The following is a 19988-nucleotide window of genomic DNA, read 5'->3' as shown; positions in this document are numbered from 1 at the left end:
CAATTAGCAAGTGCAAATTTACAGCATGCAAAATTGTAATTGTTTTTCAGTCTTTGCTATATTAATTTGACTGACTTGCTTGTGTATGTGTGTATGTGTGTGTGTGTGTGTGTGTGTGTGTGTGTGTGTGTGTGTGTCTGTGTGTGTGTGTGTGTATATATATATATATATATATATATATATATATATATATATATATATATATACACACACACACACACACACACACACACACACACACACACACACACACACACACACACATATAGGTCTACTTAAAATAATATAAACAGTATAATATAAAGAGCAAAACTATCGACAAAAATATCTAAACACAAAATATTGAGAAGATCAAACCACACCCAAAACCAATGTGTTTGCAGGGAGACAAGTCCCCCCTGCTCCCCCACTGTCAGAGGTTCCATCTTCCACACCCTGCAAATTATATATAAAAACTCAGAAGTATCACAACACTAAGGAAAGTGCATAACACCTTCCCTAGTGTAACTTTGATTTTGTTGATATTTTGTGTTGAGATAATTTTTGTTCAAACTGTTCAGTTCAAACTGGACTGCTTAGTGTGTCCTGATTTAGTCGGTCAGTAAGAAAGCAATTGGTGGATGCTGTTGTCAGCAGAGAAGATATGTAGTTTAAAGTGTCATTTTTTTGAGTGTCACAATCAGTCATATCCAAGTCTGGTCATCTTTGCTATCATCCTGGTGACTTCACTGAAGTTGTGGTTGTGAAACAGTAGATTAAATGGCAGTGGCCTTTAAGACTTCTTTAAGGAGTAAATAGGGTTCTGTTATGGTCTGACTAGGTACATCATAGCTGGGTGACTTGGGTGTTTTTGGTTGCAAAAGAGTTAGGTTATTTATGTTTAATGGAGAATAATGGAGCAGGTTAATAACTTCAGATATCTGTGAGGTGTGTTTAAAAAAAAAGAGAAGCCTGAATGAGGAAGCCACAGCTAGAATCAGAGGATCTGCAGCCAGCTGACACAAAGTGTCAGGAATAATGTGTCACAGAAGAACGCCAAAGGAGCTGAAAGGCAAGGTGTACAAAACAATGTGTGACCAGTACTTCTGTATAACACAAAAACCTGGGTAATGAAGGCAGAGTAGCTGAGTGAGCTTAAGATGGTGGAGATAAAGTGCCTAAGATAGGTAGTCAGATGCACATTATGGCACAAACTAAGAAATGAAAACGGAGCATAAACCAAAGTAACCCTAATTGCAGATAAGGTCAAGAATAAGTGATTGTGGTGGTTTGGTCACATGTACAGAAATGCAGAAAAAATTGTTAAAGAAACACAAAGAAAGCAAGAGGAGATGAGAACATCCAGCTAATAGACTGCTGGATTGTGTGAGAGAAGATGAGTGGCTCTGAATCGAGAGCGATGCCGACAGCTGACGTAATATCCTGACTTCACCTACAAAGGAGTGGGGGGGGTGGATGATGACTTTAGGTTTAGTGGTATTCTGTGTGCATTTTAACATATACTTTAATAGTAGGTTGAATTGCAAACGGAAGCTGTTAGGTTTGTTTTTATGATTAGCAGTGTTGAAATGTCTGTGTAGGTTGAAGGATAGTGCAGATGATGGGTTGTGTGTAATTGTAAGAGGGTTGACTACTTCTAAAGTTGACTAATCCTGATATATGTATATGTGTGTATATATTTGTGTGTGTGTTGTAAATTCTTGATCAGTGTACAGTGGAATTCTTGTAAACTGACCCTTTTCCAAAAGCTTCTGTCTAAAAGATAAAAATAAAATGCGGGACAGTCTGATTACTCTTTAATGCTGTCCTGTTTATTGAGTTTCCTTATTACCACTTTCATCCAATAGACTTCATCACACAGGTTATATTTTTAAAAAATAAAAATTGTGTGTGTAAGAGAGAGAGAGAGAGAGACTGCAAACTGATTAATGGCTGAAAGAATCCCGAAAATATTTAAAGCCACCAAATTCCAGAGTCTTTAATAGCTGGATAAGCCAAATATAAAATATTTGCAGGTACTAGTATCTAAAGAGATGCTTACAAAATAAATTGGTGATAATTTAAATGTAAAAACAAGACAATGCCAAAATACAATTACAAAAATAAGTACGTATCTCATAAAAAGCCAATGGTTGGTGCCAAGATGTTGCAAATAATGGCTTTGACAATAAAAATTTCAAGAACCTGAAATGACTGAATGCAAAATATGCCATAAACATGCAATTTTATGATACTCCGTTTTCATAAAGCTTCAGGATAGGAAAGCAAACTAAGTTAAAAATAAAGAGTGCAAATAAAAGAAAGCATACCCTATGATTCAGAAAAAGGCTCACTCATTATGCTAATTGCTTAATGCAGTGTGGTGAATTAGCTCAATGTTGAGAAAATCTAACTCAGACTGATATAGCCAGAATAAGAAGTATATCATTACCTGCTCATTAACATGTCTCTGATGCAAAACACTACACTGTCAGACCTGAATGTGCAAGTGTCCTATATCTCATCTCATGCATCACATTAGCAAAAGCACTTCTGCCATACTGACGCACAAATATTCACACAAAAACATAGGCATATACCCACCCACAAACAAGTCACCCTCTGCTCAGTCTCTTTCACATAAGTACACACCTGCACACATGATCCTACACAGAAGCTCATAATTCCCTAACTAACTCCCTAGTGCAACCCTCCAAGCTGATGAACACTCCCCCCCATATTTATGCACACACTAATACCCCCTACCCACACACACACATCTTTGTTAAACTTGCTTGAACCATGAGTAAAAGTTTGCTCGGTCAAGCAAATTCGAAGCTGTTTACATTTCTGGAGGTGAACACATGGCTAATTAGCATTAGCTACTCCCCCTACTATGGTTTAGCATGTGGCTTCGCTCAAAATACCAGCCTCCACACTGAGGTCCTTGTAAGATGAAAACGTTAGATGTAGAGCAGTCTGTAAACTAGACAGGCTTAATTTGATGTGGAAGCCTTCTGAAGTATGACTTCTGCATTGCATTTAAGCCTTTCTGGATCCCAGGGACCATTCTAGAAAGCAGAATTAAGCTTTAGAAAGATAATTGTAATACTGGTAGAGAAGCATTTGCCAGCAGATGATTACTGCCTCCATCTTGGCAGATGGAAGGCAGCGACTTCTATTGACTGTGTGTGTGTGTGTGTGTGTGTGTGTGTGTGTGTGTGTGTGTGTGTGTGTGTGTGTGTGTGTGTGTGTATGTAACATACTGCAGTTTTTCTAGGCTATATGGGAATATGCTAGGTTTTTTATGCTATAGCACTGTTTTCTTAATGCCTGCATGAGTCTCTACATAAGCAGATTACCACTAGAGAGTCCTAGCAGCAAGTACATTTATTTCTGAATGCTTGTGCAGTTACCTTCTTTAAAATTGAAAAGTACATTTAAAAGGGACCATTTTAAGGTGATACAGAAATGGTTACATTAAACTATTAAAGTGCCTTGTTGGTACAATCAGAGTGTAGGATACGTGGACTGGGATATACATGTCTTTAAAAAGAGCAGTCAACAGCAACTTAACAGTATTAAATACATCACTGATTCTAAGAGAGATACTTGGCTCCATGTTTTTTATGGTGCACATATTAAGTATTTTTAATCCAGCAAACCTGTTTCTCTATGAATGTGTGGATTACTGTGCTACCATCATGTTTTTATGGCACACATCATAGGAGCCTGTAATAAAACTTGCCTCATTCTGTATGTATTTACAGACTGCTGGTCTGCCATGTAAGCATTTTAAGTCTCCAGATTTTCATGTGTCCCTATTTGTCGTTTTAAGTGTAACTCTGAATATTAGCCTTCATTATTCTTAAAAGAATGGTAAAACAGGTGAAGTTTGCTTAATATTTTATGCTGTAACAGTTCAGCCTGAATCTTCACTAAACAGTTGATCCCTGCGAAACATGTATTTCCACTAAGAGAGGCTAATTTAGTGCTATCTGTTTAGCAGGTCTGAAACAACTGTGTGAAAAATTAGGATTACTCTGCAAATTTTTTTTCCACCTTATACTTTGAAAGCACTGACCACATGTATATTGCATCATAGTCTTTCATTTATTTGTTGAAGTGCCATTTGTTTTGCTGTTCACAGACGACACAAATGAGGCTACACTAAATGTTACATAACACAACAGATACCATGACGCCACAACAGGCATACAATGTAGAGGGTTAAGACACATGAAACTCACCGGTGGTCCAGGCCTGCCATCTAAGCCAGAAGCACCCTGAACATGGGTAGGACAGGATGGGAGGGAGGGGTTAAAAAAGCAGAAACAGAGGGAAGAAGGTAGTGGGGGGAACAGATGAGTGAAGCAGTGAACATGGTTGTGGTTGTCACAAAAAAACTCGGTGAAGCAGTGAAGTTTAATGATAAGACACTAAAACCAGTGAGGCATGATCTATCCTAAAACATCACCAACATGCTGCAAGGCTTACAGTGGATCAATGAAATGTCAGTTTCACTATTAGAAAGCATGACTATCGACAGCAACACTCCTGCCTCCTCTATTGCCAGTCAACCATTAGGTAAGTGCTCTTTTTTTAGGAAATAGCTAATTAAGGAGCAGAAACTGTGTACCAGTCTGTAAGTCACTAGACCAATGTCTCCAATTAAATCATTATTTTTTTCAGTTATTTTCCTCTGTAAGCCTAACACATGCATCTGTACATTGCATGTCACAAAGACGGTGTATTCTCCTTGTGCACTAGGTGAAATCAGTATGTTTTGGTAATTGAAACAGCAGTCTGAAATCCTCATTTGCTTAAGCACATCTCCAAATACAGAAAAAAATTTTTTTTTGAGTGCATTGAAAGCCATTTTAGAACTGCCATTATTCTCAGTACTCAGCAACAGAACATAACCTCTCAGCCTTCCATTTTAGAACTTGAGACAAGTGTTTGAAAACTGGAGCTAGAAACTAACATTGGAATCTATGAGATTTCTATGGTTTGGGGTAAAATATTCTGAGTTTGAGGAATGGATTGTGAAACTAATATATGCCAATTACCACTTTCAAAGCAACATTGTAATATAATTGGGAGAAGATCTTTTAATGCTGCCATTTAAAAGAAAAAACTGTAGAACATTCTGGACATGCTCCATTTTTTCTAGGTAATTTTTGCCTTGTATCTGCTTACCATAAAGCTGTGCCTAGACAGATTTGGCCCATTTACTTCCCCATATGAGGGAAAAACCCTGTACTGTAGTAGGCAAGTATAGTCCAAGGGAGCAGTTATGCTAACAGCCATAAAGACAACTTGAACCACAAATGAGAACATTTTTATAACCCTAATCCAACCCCCTGTTGCTAAAGTGAGTACCAGTTTCAGCAGTGGGACCTGTTATGTCCCTGTACTGCACATGTGCACTACTTTATGTGAGACAGCTATGGCTACTATCACTGTTTTGAGTAGCCACTGCCAATATCCTCTCCTGTACTGGATGCCTGCTATATGCAACACAATGGCTTTGCACGTGGAGCCGCAGTTAGGTTAACCAGGGATCACCATATTACATCCCAGGATTGGCACATCAGTTTGTTCTACCTGCATTATCAAGTGCCAAAGCCACTGATCAAATCCAGATCACATGGGCAATAATCAGGGCACCAGTGCAGGCACATATGCTCCATATTTTTTCTGGTAAATATGCTTATTCAAACTGAGAACTCTGAAATATCAAACTACTTTTGCTAGGTATAATTTTTACATTTTCCTTTGCCGTGCATTACTGATAGGCAAGAAATCAGTCCATGCTGTTGGAAAGTAGGGTCAAGCTGTGGTTACTGGAAGTTTCAACTCAGGGTTGGAAGACTTGCAACTAACAGCAGCTGTCCTTTCCTGGTGGTGGCGGGGTAGTGTAGAGACAGTACATCTGTGTACACTTACCATAAATGTAGATGTTCTTTGTGTTATACTGTTGCAGTCATCACATTTGGGTTATATGCCTGCAGGTAGCCCTCAGCTGGCCTGAATACCAGAGTCTTTGGATTTCTGCATCAGATACTGTCACTTCTTTTATGACGTCAGGTCATCAGGGGTATAAAACATGCAGCCGACACCATTGCATCAGTTTTTCTTGCCCCAGATGTCAGGTGCCCCCACAATAGGAAGCAATTACATGGTATGGTATGGAACACCCCCAGCAAAAAGCAAATACACATCATATAATATTTGCCAAACAAGGAGGAATGGTAAAAGTCAAGAGAAGTCAGGGGGCTGGAGGGAGAGTAACCAGGACTGCAACAATGAATACACTTGAACATCTACATTTATGGTAAGTATACACAACTGTACTATGTTCTTTGTGTTTCACTGTTGCAGTCATCACATTTGGGTTGATTCCCAAAGCTAAGGAAGGGTGGAGGTAGTTAAAGAGCATTAGGGCTGGCAATCAGGCCCTGTAAGACTGCTGTGGCAGATCCAGCTCTGGATTTAGAAAAGATAGGTAGGTGGTAATGCTTGGTGAAAGCATGTACAGAGCTCCAGGTTGCAGCTTTCAAGATGTCCCTGGTAGGGACTCCTCTGAGAAATGCAGTAAAGGTAGATGCAGCCCTGGTGGAATGTGTTCTTATCCCCTGTAGGATAGGTTTTCCATGGTGTTTGTAGAAGAAATGGATGCAATGTGCTATCCATTTGGAAATGGTTTGTTTTGAAATGGCCTTCCCCTCTGCCCCTGCAGCAAAGCTAACTAACAACTGGTCAGATTTTCTGAGAGGCTTAGTACTGTACAAATAGAATCTAATCTGTCTGTGTATGTCCAGAGAATGCAGTATCCTTTCCCCTTTATTCTGAGGATTAGAGAAAAAAGTAGGCAAATGAATGGACTGGTTTAGAGCCACACTAGACACCACCTTGGGCATAAAGGATGGATTAGTCCTGAGGGAAACCCTGTCCGTATGGAAGATAATGAAGGGTTCCACTGCCATGAGGGCCTACAGTTCAGACACTCTTCTTGCTGAAGTGATGGCTAGAAGTAAGGCTGTTTTCCAAGAAAGGAATTTTAACTCTGCTGTAGCAGCTGGTTCAAAAGGGGGAAGAGTGAGTTTTTCCAGTACAAAGTTATGGTCCCAGGCTGGAGTGGGAGCTCCCCTGGGGGGGTCTTAAATTTTTGGCCCCTCTAAGGAATTGTTTTAGCAGGGGATGAGAGAAGAGGTGTGGCTCAGTATTATAATCCACTGATATGGCAGAGGCATGAATCTTAATTGAAGAGAAAGATAGACCCTTCTGGAGCATTTCTGTTAAATAATCTAGAATATGAGGCAAGCTAGACACCTTTGTGCCCATCCCCTGAGCTTGGCTGCAGGAACAGTATCTTTTCCATTTTTCTGAATAAGATTTTCTAGTACTAAGCCTCCTTGCCTCAAGAATGACATCAAGCATCTGCTTACTGAAGGTTGCTGGAGGTGAGCTCAGGGAATTAGCCAGGCTGCAAGGTTCAGGGTTTGACGCTGAGGGTGCATAATCTGTCCTGCCTATTGGGACAGCAGGGAAGGGGTCTGAGGCAGGTGCCAAGGTTGTAACACTGTCAGACTGTGCAAGAGGGGGTACCAGTGCTGGCGTGGCCAGTCTGGTGCAATGAGTATTGTCCTTGGCTTGTCCTGTTTGATCTTTACCAGAACCTTCGAGAGGAGAGGCAGAGGGTGATAGACATAAACTGAGAGGCTTTCCCAGGTAAAGGACAAGGCATCCACTTTCCAAGCTTGACTGTGGGGAGTTCTGGTGCAGAATTATTTCAACTGGTAGTTCTGAGGGGAGGCAAACAGGTCTACCTCTGGTGTCTCCCATTTGTTCCTCAAGAGCTTGAATATATTGGGTTCCAGTTTCCATTCGTGTGGGTCCATGATATTTCTGCTTAAGTTATCTGCCAGTGAATTTAGTTTGCCTGGAAAGAATTGAGCCTGTAGGTTCACTTGGTAGCTCAAGGCTGTGTCCGACAGAGCTATGGCTAGTCTGCAGAGTGGGTAGGGATGGGTTCCCCCCTGCTTGTTTATGTGCCACATAACTGTGATGTTGTCTGTCTTTACCAATAGCTGTCCTGGAAGAATAAGGTCTTTGAAGGCTGTCAGAGCATTCTGTACAGCTAACATTTCTTTTTGATTGACATGCAGGTGCATCTGTTTTGGTTCTATTTTCCCTGAATGCACTGCACTGCAATGTAAGCCCCCCATGCATAGTCTGATGCATCTGTTGTTAGGGTTTGGGTGGCAAGGGGGTAGAGTGAAAGGGAGTCCCTTGTGGTAGCAAGCCTCTGCCCACCAAAAGAGCTCTTCCCTTAGACAAGGAATGATAGGAATCATTGTTTCCAGGTCCTGAGAATGCTGACAGCATAGACTTTTTAGATACCATTGAAGTTTCCTTATATGCAGTCTTGCATATGGAATTAACAGAATGCAAGAGGCCATGAACCCCAGGGCTTGCAGGATTTTCCTTGCAGATAGCTGGGTTTTTGTGGCCAGTAGTTTGAAGTAGGTTGCTAAATGAACTTGTTTCTCCATAGTGAGGAATGCCATCTGGGAAGTTGTGTTCAAGCTTGCTCCCAGGAATACAATCTGTTGGCAGGGTAATAGGTGTGATTTCTTCTCATTGATGGTGTACGCCAGTGAAGTTAGAAGTCTCTTTTCATATACCAGATGTTGTAATAGCAAGTCCTGACTGTCTGCCTGAATCAGGCAATCGTCCAAGTATGGGTAAATCTGAAAATTTCTCTGCCTGCAAAATGCAATGGCTGGAGCTAGGCACTTTGTGAATACCCTGGGTGCAGTAGATAAGCCAAAGGGAAGTGCAGAGAACTGATAGTGCATGGAGCCTGTCCTGAAGTGTAGGTATTTTCTGCAGGAGTCCCTTATTGGGATGTGCCGGTAAGCTTTTTTTAAGTCTAGAGTTGCTAGCCAGGCATCCTTGGCTAGCATAGGAAGAAGCTGTTGAAAAGTTAGCATTTTGAATTTTAGAACAACCAGAAAGGTGTTGAGAATAGAAAGTTCCAGGACAGGACACCAGGAGTTTTCTTTTCTGGGAACCAGGAAGAGTCTTGAATAAAAACCTTGTCCCCTTTGTTCTGCTGGGACACGTTGAATAGCCCTGATGCTGAGGAGAGAGAGCACTTGCTTTTGGGCCTCCACCCACTGGTTTGGGGGGAGATCTGGCCATCCACTTTGGGTTGGGAGTGAGTGGAAGTGGAATCTGTATCCTAGGGAAACTATGTTTAAAACCCATTTGTCTTGGGTAATGAGTTCCCAGTTTTTTGCATGCAGGGCGAGCTTTCCTCCTAAGGGAACAAGTAGTTGAGCCATGCTTGGTAGAGTTAAGGATAAGTCATTGTGCCACTTTTCCAAAGGGGGGTGGCATACTACTCCCTGCTTTGGAAGAAGGCCCCCGCACTGCTTAGATCTGTGCATAGCCTGAGACTGAAGTCTTGGTGGTCTGCTGCTCCTGGGTTTGGACTGCGAAGGCCTGGAAGGGACTGGAAAGGACCAGTTCTTTGAAGGCCAATGCCTACTGAATCTACGTGGCTGTACTTGTAAGAAATCTTTAACAGTTTGCATAGATTTAACTTCTTCCTCCATCCTTTTGAGGACTTCTTCTGCTTTGTTGCCAAAAAGGCGCTCTTGGTTTAAGGGTGCATCCAGTAATTTAGCTTTAACATGATCTGGCAAGTTTTGTTCCTTAAGCCAAGCATGCCTTCTAAGTACAGACCCAGTGACAGCAGCCCTGCAAGATGCTTCTAAAGCATCAAAACCACATTGCAAAGTATGTTTACCTACTTGGTCAGCAGAATGTATTAACTCTTGTAAATCTTTGTGTTCAGCACAGTCAGGAATCAACATAATTTTCTGTTTAATTAATCCCATAATATGCTGCTGATACTTTAACATATGAAACTGGCAATTTAAATCCCTAATGGCCAAAGTAGCAGAGGTATACACCTTCTTACCCCATCTGTCTAAAGCTCTAGAATCCCTATCAGAAGGGGTAGGATTTTTGGCAGTAGTAGCCTTAATGCCTTTTGGTCCTTGGGAAATGGTCTCTGGATCTGCAGTAGGATTCTTGAAAAGGAATTTGTGAGAGTCAGGTACTCTGTAGTACCTGTCAGGTTTCCTGGGAGCTGGAAGCAAAGTGTCTGGGGTAAGGGTGGATTCCAAGAAAACATCATCTACAATCTCCAGAACAGGAGGGATAGCTAGAGGCCTGTGTTGAGGCAGATTTAAAAATTCCCTAAGTCTCTTTTTGGACTGAGGATAGTCCTGGCTTTCCCAGCAGAAATGCTCCCTAAGAGTATGCAAGGTTTCACCAAAAGATAAATCTTCTGGATGGGAAGCAGAGGGAATGTAATCCTCTGCATCAGAATCCTCATAAGTAGATAAGGGCAAATCCTGATAATCAGAAGGAGCAGAAATTTCAGATTCCTGATCAGAAGAATCAGAAAGAAAATCAGTTCTAGGTCTCAGAGGGGGGAAGGCTGGCTTCCCCTAATTAAGGTAATAAGGTCTTCAGCCATTCTAATCATTTGTTTTTGAGGCATATGGGCCTGAGAATGTGCTTTGGTCATCTTTTTTTAGGCTTGGTGCGAGCTTTAGGCATGAGGAATTAAGTATTCTTAGCTTGAAATGAAGTTGTTGGTTTAATATGAAAATCGGTAGGCCTGAATACACCCTCAGAAGCCAGTGCCTGCACATCGGCTCTGGACCCATCCAAGGTAGAGACATCCGCAGGTTCCATAGTCGAAGAAGCATCTCGCGGCATACCGGACTCCGAATGGGTCTCAGTTGAGGCCTGTGAATCTGTAGTAGCAGGCATCAGGGGCTGTGAAAGTGCCTCAATGAGTACCGGTGGACTGGCGACTAACTTATCGGAAGCATCGTCGGCAGTTTTGGACCTATGCTGTCTGTCTCTCTCTTTATCCTTACGTTTTTTCGGAAGATCGGTAGTCAGATGGCTTAAAGAAGCCATTTCGGAGTACGGAGATCGAGAATGAAAGTATTTAGCTACAAAAATAGCCCAACGGTGAATAGTTCGCGTGTTGAACAAGGCACAAAACTGACAGCAAGGGACATTGGGGTCTGGGCCTAAACAGGTGATGCAGTTAGAATGAAAATCTCTATGAGGTATTTGCTTTCCACAGGCAAGACAATTGTTACTTTTTTCTGACATCTGTTAGAGCAAGAAAAAAAGATCCCCTAAGGGGTACTTGTCTTTTTTGAAGACTTCAGGTCTGACCGGCACTTGCAAACTGCTTCTGCTTCAGGCACCGCATGGCAAGAAAGACTGATGTAAAGGTGTCTGCTGCATGTTTTATACCTCTGACAACCTGACATCATGGAAGAAGTGACAGCATCTGACGCAGAAATCTGAAGACTCTAGTATTCAGGCCGGCTGAGGGCTACCTGCAGGCAGATAACCCAAATGTGATGACTGCAACAGTGAAACACAAAGAACATCTAGCATGACCATGCAACACTTGGAGTAAGACGCAGGTCCAGAATGGGCAGATGGTGGGAGGGGTGCATAGAAATTAAAATAGTCTGAATGCATGTGTTGGAAGAGGGGAGTGTAAGGACCTAGTACTACAATGAAATACATGAGACAGCTAGGGCTACCATCACTATTTTGAGTAGTCACTGCCAATATCCTCTCCTACCTAGTGGGGATATAAGTAGAATGTACCAGAAGAGCATTACTAGAACATGCCATTCTATGAGTCTGTACATTATGCCTACTGCACATCATCTCCTTAGGGTGACAACATTCCTGTCTGGCAGCATATATGGTTGGTGACTTCTTGCCTGTTACAGCACACCCATCAGTGCTCTTCACTTACTGGCCTGAAGTATAATATACTGCCATTAATGCTATACTGTCTCAAAAAACTGAGGACCTAAGCAGGAAGGTTAGTCTTGGGCAAGCCTGGAAAAGAGCTGCTATGGAGATTGGAACTATGAGGGTGTGAACAGACAAGAGGATCAGAAGGCTCCACAGCAGTGGGAGGAAGGTATGGGGAAAGGGCATAAAAAGTATGTATATATAAATACATACGTATAACTACATATATATATATATATATATATATATATATATATATATATATATATATATATATATATATATATATATAGATATATATATGGGTCCCACTCAGCTCAACTCCTGAGAAAGTTGAACCTCATATGGTTGAGACTTTTCGAAAAGCTGAAGCTTTTGAATGGAGATTGCAGTACAGTAGGGATAGGGGAATTCACCCTTTTCCCCACTGTAGTACAGTCTCAAAGTTGGTACAAATAATATGCAGGTGTTGTGGGCACAACCCCCCCCCCAACATGGGGGATGCAGAAGGGCTTGCTCTAAACAAAAATACATAGATTTTTGTTGTTTTCTGAAGTTAGACTTTTCAAAAAGTCGATCATATGGTTGTGACCATTTGAAATGTTGTTTAGATAACAAAAAAAAAAAAAAACACTGAAAGAATTTCTGAGGCTCCAAACAGTTCTGAAAATGCACAGTAGCTGAGATGTAGAAAATTACATCTTAACTCCCCTTCCCAAAAAATGTAAGACTGCTGTTGAAAACATACTCATTACTGACAAGGCACAAAGTGTTAGGAGATTTAAGGACTCATACACACACATATACAATGGGAAAATGTTCATGTAAATGACTTCCATCAGTGACATAAGTTAGAAGAACACTCAAAAGTTTGCTTACTTTTTGCTCTACATCTTAGCAGTGCCATCAGAAAACAAGCAGTTTCAGAAATATAGTACATTTCAAATTGCATTCTCTGTTATATATTTACATTACCTTGTTTTATAAATTAAATGACATCAATTTAATTTAAAAATCATATGGTTTTGTTCATAACAGTGTGAGTCACACTTGCAATAAAAAACTCATAAATGCTTTTAATTGTGCAAGCAAACTATGCATAGAAAATACAATATTAGATTTTCACAGATTCGTGCTGTGCACTACAGTAAGTAAAATGTTAGAATTTCTGGACTTTTCAAAGTAGGAAGAACACACAAACATTTCTTAATATTTCACAAACTAGACCTTTACTATCAAAGAACAGCAGGAGAGAACTGGCCCACATTTTCAAGTCAGCACATAATTAACTGTACGTGCAGAAATTCTCAAATATGCAACCTTGGTTTCTGGGATTCTAAAAAAAAATCCTTTAAAACTGTGGCCATCATTGCTTCTCTACACAACTGTATGGCAGTTTCACTTTTTGGAGAGAGACTGGACCTTGCATGAGAAACCAAGCAAAATCCTTAATATTTCTTCATCCCAGAAAGGCAATTGCAGTACATGTGATTGCAAAAAAAAGCTGCAGACCACTGCTGAGAAAGAAAGTGTGTGCTACAAAAGGAGGTGGGGGTACCTAAATTAAAAACAAAATATGAATGTTTAATTTGCAGCCTGCAGTAATGTGGTAAGCAAGATTCATAAAGTTGTACTCTGAGTGAATACGTTACTCATGGGTAGTGCTTGTGTGGAAATAAACACTACAACAGAGCAAGTCTCAGTAGAGTAAATCTCTCTGAATCTCACCCGGTTATGCATTCATTTCATTTTTCTAGACACTCCTCAGTCAGCCAGGAAATATTTGTTAGTAACATCCTGGAGCTTGCATTTAAAGATGAACTGACTACATATAACATGACAAACAACTTTCTGATATTACAAAATATGAAGTGCTTCAAAAGACTCTGAGAATTTGTTTTTTTTTTCATATTACAGCAATTCAAGCAAATACAGTTCCCATCAAACTACTGCTCATATAAATACAACATGCATTATATCACCGTGTGTTTGCTTTCTTGTCTACACCACTATGTCACATTGCTACCACTGACACAGTACCTGCCTTTCTTTCTGTGGCAAAACATACGCATGATCACTCATTTCAACTTTAATATTCCCTTTTTCTAAATTTCTTTCTCAGGTTTGCTGTCTTAGCATTACAGTTTTCTTTTCTATTTTGGGGGTAACTACTCTATGCCCACCATTTTTGATGTGTTGCTTTTGTTTTAAAACAGAAATGCAAATAAAGTAGCAAATGCTCCCATGGAGCTGCCTATTGTGTACATAATGCCTGCTTCCTAGACCAAATATCCCTACATGGATGAGTCTGAAATAACCTATGACTTCATTTACCAGTTATAGCCTATTGCTCGTGGTCAGTAACCCAACCTATAGTGAAATTCCTGGATATCAGACTTAAAGGATACTTAGTAGAAGAAACTAATCTGTGCAAAGATTCATGGGATTTCCTTAAGAGGATGAATGTATTGATTATAATGAAAATGGTTACTTCATTACCACTGATGTTAAAGATCTTTATACGGTCATACCTCACAGTATTGGCCTTGAATGGTTTTGTGAGTACCTGTTAGATAAGGGAGTACCACAAGCAACTATTAATACCCTTGAACACCTACTGAGTATAGTACTGTGCAATAATTTTATTCTCTTTGATAAGGAATATTTCCTGCAAACTGAGGGCATCTCGATGGGTACAGCATGTGGGGGATGTATGCAAATATAGTCATGTTACAGTGGGAAAGGAAGGTTTTATCTCTGTCACCATTCTTTCCCCACTGTGCATGCTATATGAGGTTCTTGGATGACATCTTTATTTTTGGAAGGGTTCGGGCGAGATGATACCCGAGTTTCTTGGTTATTTGAATAATTTTACCACTTTTCTAAAATTTGCACATAATGTGAATAAAGATGAGAGTCCTTACTTGGATGTAAGGTTGATTAAAGACAAGGAACTTAAAGTCTTTAAATCAGAAATCTATAGGAAACCTACATATTCAAATAGTTTTCTACATTTTAACAGCTCTCACCCTTTCAAACAAAAGAAGGCCGTGACTAAAGGCCAATATGTGAGGACTGCTCGAATGGTTTCTAGTTTTGAAAGGTTCCTAGATGAACGTGATGTCCTGAAAGAGATGTTTATGAAGAGAGGTTACCCTTGCAACTTAATAAATGAAGTCATGATGGAAGTTGTGAATAAAAGATAAAAGGGGTTTTATAAACCATTACTACATCAGGGGGTACTGGACACTTATTTAGGGAGTTATAGCATTAACCCTATTTCCTTAGATTATAATATTAATTCACAGTCTGAAGAAATTTGAAATATATTGGAACCTGAGGAGAGAAATTTTGCTAGTGCCTTTGTGACAATTTTTAATAATTGCATCAGAAATGTTGCTGACATTCTATTTAAAAACTGGAGTATACTTATTATGAATAAAGACACTAGGAATATTGTAGGTGATGCCCCTGTCATTGTATACAAAAAGGGCAGGATTATAAAAAACTTGTTAGAACAAGTACCATCAAAATCTCAGAATGGGTCTATGAAGAAATGTGGTATGTGCAATTGTTGTACTTATATTGAGGAGGGCTGCATATTTAATATAAACAATATTACTATAAAAATGAAGAAAAAATGCACCTGTAATTCAGAGAAGGTTGTTTACTGCGCAATTTGCACAAAATGTTCTTGTTTTTACGTGGGGAAAACGGACAGAAAATTAAAGAATAGGCTCTACGAACACATAAGAGACATAAAGAACAAAAAGGAGACCAATGCCCTGGCCAGACATAGCATGGAATTCTCAGATCATATGTTTAAATGTATGATACTAGAAGTAATTATGCCAGATGCAAGGGGAGGCCCTTGGGCTCTGATTTTAGAAATGCAAGAAGCCCTTTGGCAATTAAAACTGAATGCTTTGCAATGGCCAGGCCTTAATGATTCATTTTCAATTGCATGTTTCTTAAAATTAAAAGCATTAGAGAGATGATTTTAAATGGTTTTATATAATTAGAGTATTTCAATTATTATATCTTTGTTTCAAATGTTCATAGTTAATATGTCTTTTATATTGTGCTTATTTATTAAATATGTAAATAAAGGGGAAGAGGGGGGCATGTTTTTATGACGTGGTGATTAATTTGATTATTTAAATTTGATCTTTTGCAGGAATTACTTTATTCTGATGAAGTTCCTGATTGTGCAGGGACGAAAGCTTTTGTGGATCCGTTTGTTAATGAATATTCTTTGTGGATTACCTACTGTGGTTCCTTTGCTTTTACAGTTTGTTCTCAGCTCCGTGTTTGTGCCTGTTTTCTTTTTTGCTATTGTCATAAGCAGACAAACTTCTGAAATTCATAGATTCATAGATTCATAGATTAGTACTAAGCTAACTGCCCTTGCAAGCCATTTTAAGCTTAGCCAATTATCCCTTGTGAGACTCAAACCCTGCACCTTGTGTTTGTAAGGTAAACACCTTAACCATTAGGCCACCCTCCCAACCCTTTAAAGTTTAGCCATGCACTCCATGGTGAGAATCAAACTCTATACCTTGTGTCTCTGAAGTAAACTCCTTAACCATTATACCAACCCCAACCCCCTTATACCAACTCCAACCCCCCAACTAAGAGGGATAGCAGCCTACAGCTCAGTGGATGGGAACATGCATGCGGCAGTATCACCAAATTTACATTCATATTCAATACTTTGTAAAGTGAAATACTGTTTCTCACATTCAAATATGTGTAGTTGCTTCTGCATTTCCTTTTGAACTGTTGTAATCCATAGTTCTTATGAAGTCGCTAAATTTTAGGCAAAAGGTTGAGTACTCAGTGTTGTAAGCTCCTTTGAAACTATATTTGTGAAGCCCTGTCACAACAACAGTGGTTCAAATCAAAGTTTTGCCACTGGTGTGATGTATTGTGATCATAGGAGTCTTTCGGGGTAAGTTTAAAGTATAGATTTTTACTTATTCATTTTAGAAAATTAAAAAATGTCCTCAAAATTGTTATACACTGGAAATAGATTAAATATCTGTTTACTGGAAATAAATGGTTTTGCATAACTGGAGGGATACATTTTGAAAAAGTTGATTACTAATGCCCACATTCTATGTGACATTTATAGGATTTTATAAAGAAGACATAATCATTTATGTGACGTATCACTTTCTCCCACAATCCATAATGCTTCTCTGTTTTCAGGTAAATAAAAAACACATACTCTACTTTTCTGAATTATCTTTACACTCTATCAGTGATACAAATAGTCCAGATCATTTAGAAGTTGAACACTCATTACTATATTTTGAACCCAGTATCCCTCATTCCTATAGGGAACATTTTTTTTAAACAGAAAGAAGTGCAGAGGACAGTGCCATTATTATCGCTAGCAGACATATAAACTCCCAAATACATGGCACATTTGTAAGGTGCAATGAACAAGGCATTCAGCATTTTGTTGATTGAATTCAGCATTTTATTTACTCGAGTCTCACATGCTGAGCATTTATCATGTTGAGATCTGCTACTGACATTTAAAGGAATTGAACTGAAATTTGCACCACTAGTGTGGAAAATCTGTGCAGGTTCTGTAAAAATTGTTTGTATTAGAGTTAGTTAAATAAAAAGTGGCACAAAGCTGTTATAGTGAACAGATGATATAATAACTTACCGGCAGTCCGAGAGGCCCCCTGTCTCCTTTATGTCCCTGGTCTCCTTTCATTCCCCTCATGCCCATAACACCAGGTTCTCCCTGCGTGACAAATGCAGACATAAATTCATAATTAAAATTTCAACAGTCTATGAATATAAGACATATACCTGCAAAATAAATGAAAATTAATACTTGTGTTTTCTAGCACACAAAATCTTGTCACTTATCTAAACAAGAGCAACACTGCAATCCTAGCAAGCAGCCATGTAACCTTTGTGAGCATGTTATATGAAGATAAAATAGTTGTTTCTATATGGCTTAAATGTTGTTTGCATTTTGCTGTAACCAAGTTTTCCCCTTTACTTGTTCAGCTGTTGTTGGGTTTTCAGGGGTCCCTATCATCTACTTGCTTATTTTTTGTTCCTTGGGCTAGTCAAACTAAGCCTTTGGCCTATTTGCAATATAGACCCAAAGTGGTATTCATACTGACTTGAAGAAATGTGGCCAAGACACTAAAGAAACCTCTTCTACTGTTACTGGTCTGAATAACAGCAAGAGGAAACAGTCAGGATGGAATTTTGTTTCCATTTTCACCACCCTTCAGTGACTCTCAGCTCTCTTCCGCAGTCAACCAGTCAACTAATTCATTCCTCTGTAGCCATAAGGGTGAGGGTTGGGCAACCTGGGAAGAGACCTTTGCACTCTGTGTGGGGGAATTTTTTAAGCCCTATACCTGTGTTGGTTTCAGGCTTACTACTGGCATACAGGCTTATGAGATGACTGAGCTCCCTCTGAGGTGATATGCCTGTCTAGGGTTTTCAACCTCCATAGGTCTGCAATGGACTACTATGAGACTATACGCCAGTTCTGCAGGTGCATTACTTCCTCTGCAGGCCTACCTCTGCACAATCGGATGTGCAACCTGCAATGCTGTCCTGTATACATGAACTACTCATCACCCAAGGACACATCATTCTTTCCTTTTTCCTTCTTCTGTTAGAGGTAAATAGACTCAGCCCCTTCACTCCCCACAAGCCTTGTTGGGTCTACCAGTGCCAGGCCTGCTAAATAAACCCTGATAACCTAAGCCATAGCCAGGACTTCATCCTCATGTGTCACAAAGTTGATTGTAGCACTCATGGTGGAATCGCCACATTTGGGTCATGGAGAGAGAGGGTTGTCTGAGATGACGCTGAATCCATACCCTGTTATATCATCATTGAATCTGTGATCATAAATGATTAGAAGGGAAGTTCAAACAACTATCTAGCCTGTGGAGATTTCAAAGATACCAAAGACACAAGTAGAATGCCTTATGTGAGCCACAACCTTCTTGCAACAGCAGGATGGAATCAGATGGAGATAGGCATCTGGGAGCCTTGTACTCCATGTATAGACTAGAAGGAACAACATTCAGCTAGCAACACTTTGTTGTCTGTTGTCTTTGAGGAGCCAGTGTCCAGGCACAATGCTAGATGTGGCCAAGGTACAAAGGGATGGCAGTCCCTGGACTGGCATCACACAAGAAGATTATTATTTTTGGAAGGTATGGGCTTTTCTGTGAGAGATATTTAGAGCTTTTATTCATGGAGATGGTGAAGAAATTTATGGCAAGACCTTCAAAGAGGCATGACATTGGGACTTAATTCAGCACAGAGGAAGAACTTTGTGGCTGTTACATTAACTAAGCAGTGGGCTTCCAGTAGAAAAATTAAGTACCAGAGTAAATTGCTTCAGTAACCAAATATTTTGTTTTAGCTTTCTTCTCAATAAGTTGCATTGATAAAATATTTGATGACATGGAGTTTTGGATTACAGTCTGGGAGATACAAGTACAACTGACTGTAGAACAGGGCATTTAGCACCTTCCAAGCTTTTTTTGGGGGGAGGAGTACAGAAATGTGTACTTTATAATGCTGGACAATCTAGAAGATGCTGTCAATATGGGGGTTAGGGTTCCATCAGTTCTCAATGTTACCCAGTCTACTGCAGTTTATGTGGGAAACTTGATCATGGAGATTTTTGTCCAACAACTTAGTCCTGTGGAGAAGAAACTTTGCCTTCACTAAAGGGGCAGGAAGATATGACCCCCCCCTTCCCGACTGCTTCTGCAGAAAAGACACCATCAGCACTGTCAGTAGAGCCATAAGTATATGTCTCCATTCATCAACTGGGAACCAAGAGGTGACCAAGATGCTTTATTGGCATTTCTCAAAATAATATCTTGGAGGTTTGTAACCATCTTCCTGTGTTATATCACTTAGATGTCTTTTTAAGGGACACTACAGAGTCACCAATTAATGAGCTTATGTCCCAGATGCATACCTTTCAAATTCATTGCACAAGAAATCTGGACAAAGACAAAAATAACGGGGACACAAAGATACAAACTCAGGGATGTATGTTATATATTGCTCTTTTAGCACAGAAGATAGTGTGGAAGTGTGTGTGTGTGTGTATATGTGTG

The 19988-nt window shown here is 39.8% G+C and overlaps 1 protein-coding gene across 1 annotated transcript in view; it reads right to left on the bottom strand.

The window, feature by feature from the left end:
• LOC122788738 (collagen alpha-1(XIII) chain-like) overlaps positions 1-19988 on the bottom strand; it is a 239364-nt gene that overhangs the window by 23322 nt on the left and 196054 nt on the right. Inside the window, exon 15 of the mRNA XM_044055631.1 lies at positions 17540-17620. Within this exon, the coding sequence (XP_043911566.1) occupies positions 17540-17620 (81 nt within the window). The remainder of the gene's footprint in view (positions 1-17539; positions 17621-19988) is intronic.

Source organism: Protopterus annectens, chromosome 14.part0, assembly GCF_019279795.1.
Source record: "Protopterus annectens isolate FY-2018-M chromosome 14.part0, PAN1.0, whole genome shotgun sequence".
Classification (NCBI taxonomy): domain Eukaryota; kingdom Metazoa; phylum Chordata; order Ceratodontiformes; family Protopteridae; genus Protopterus; species Protopterus annectens.
This window is presented reverse-complemented; position numbering and strand designations above follow the sequence as displayed.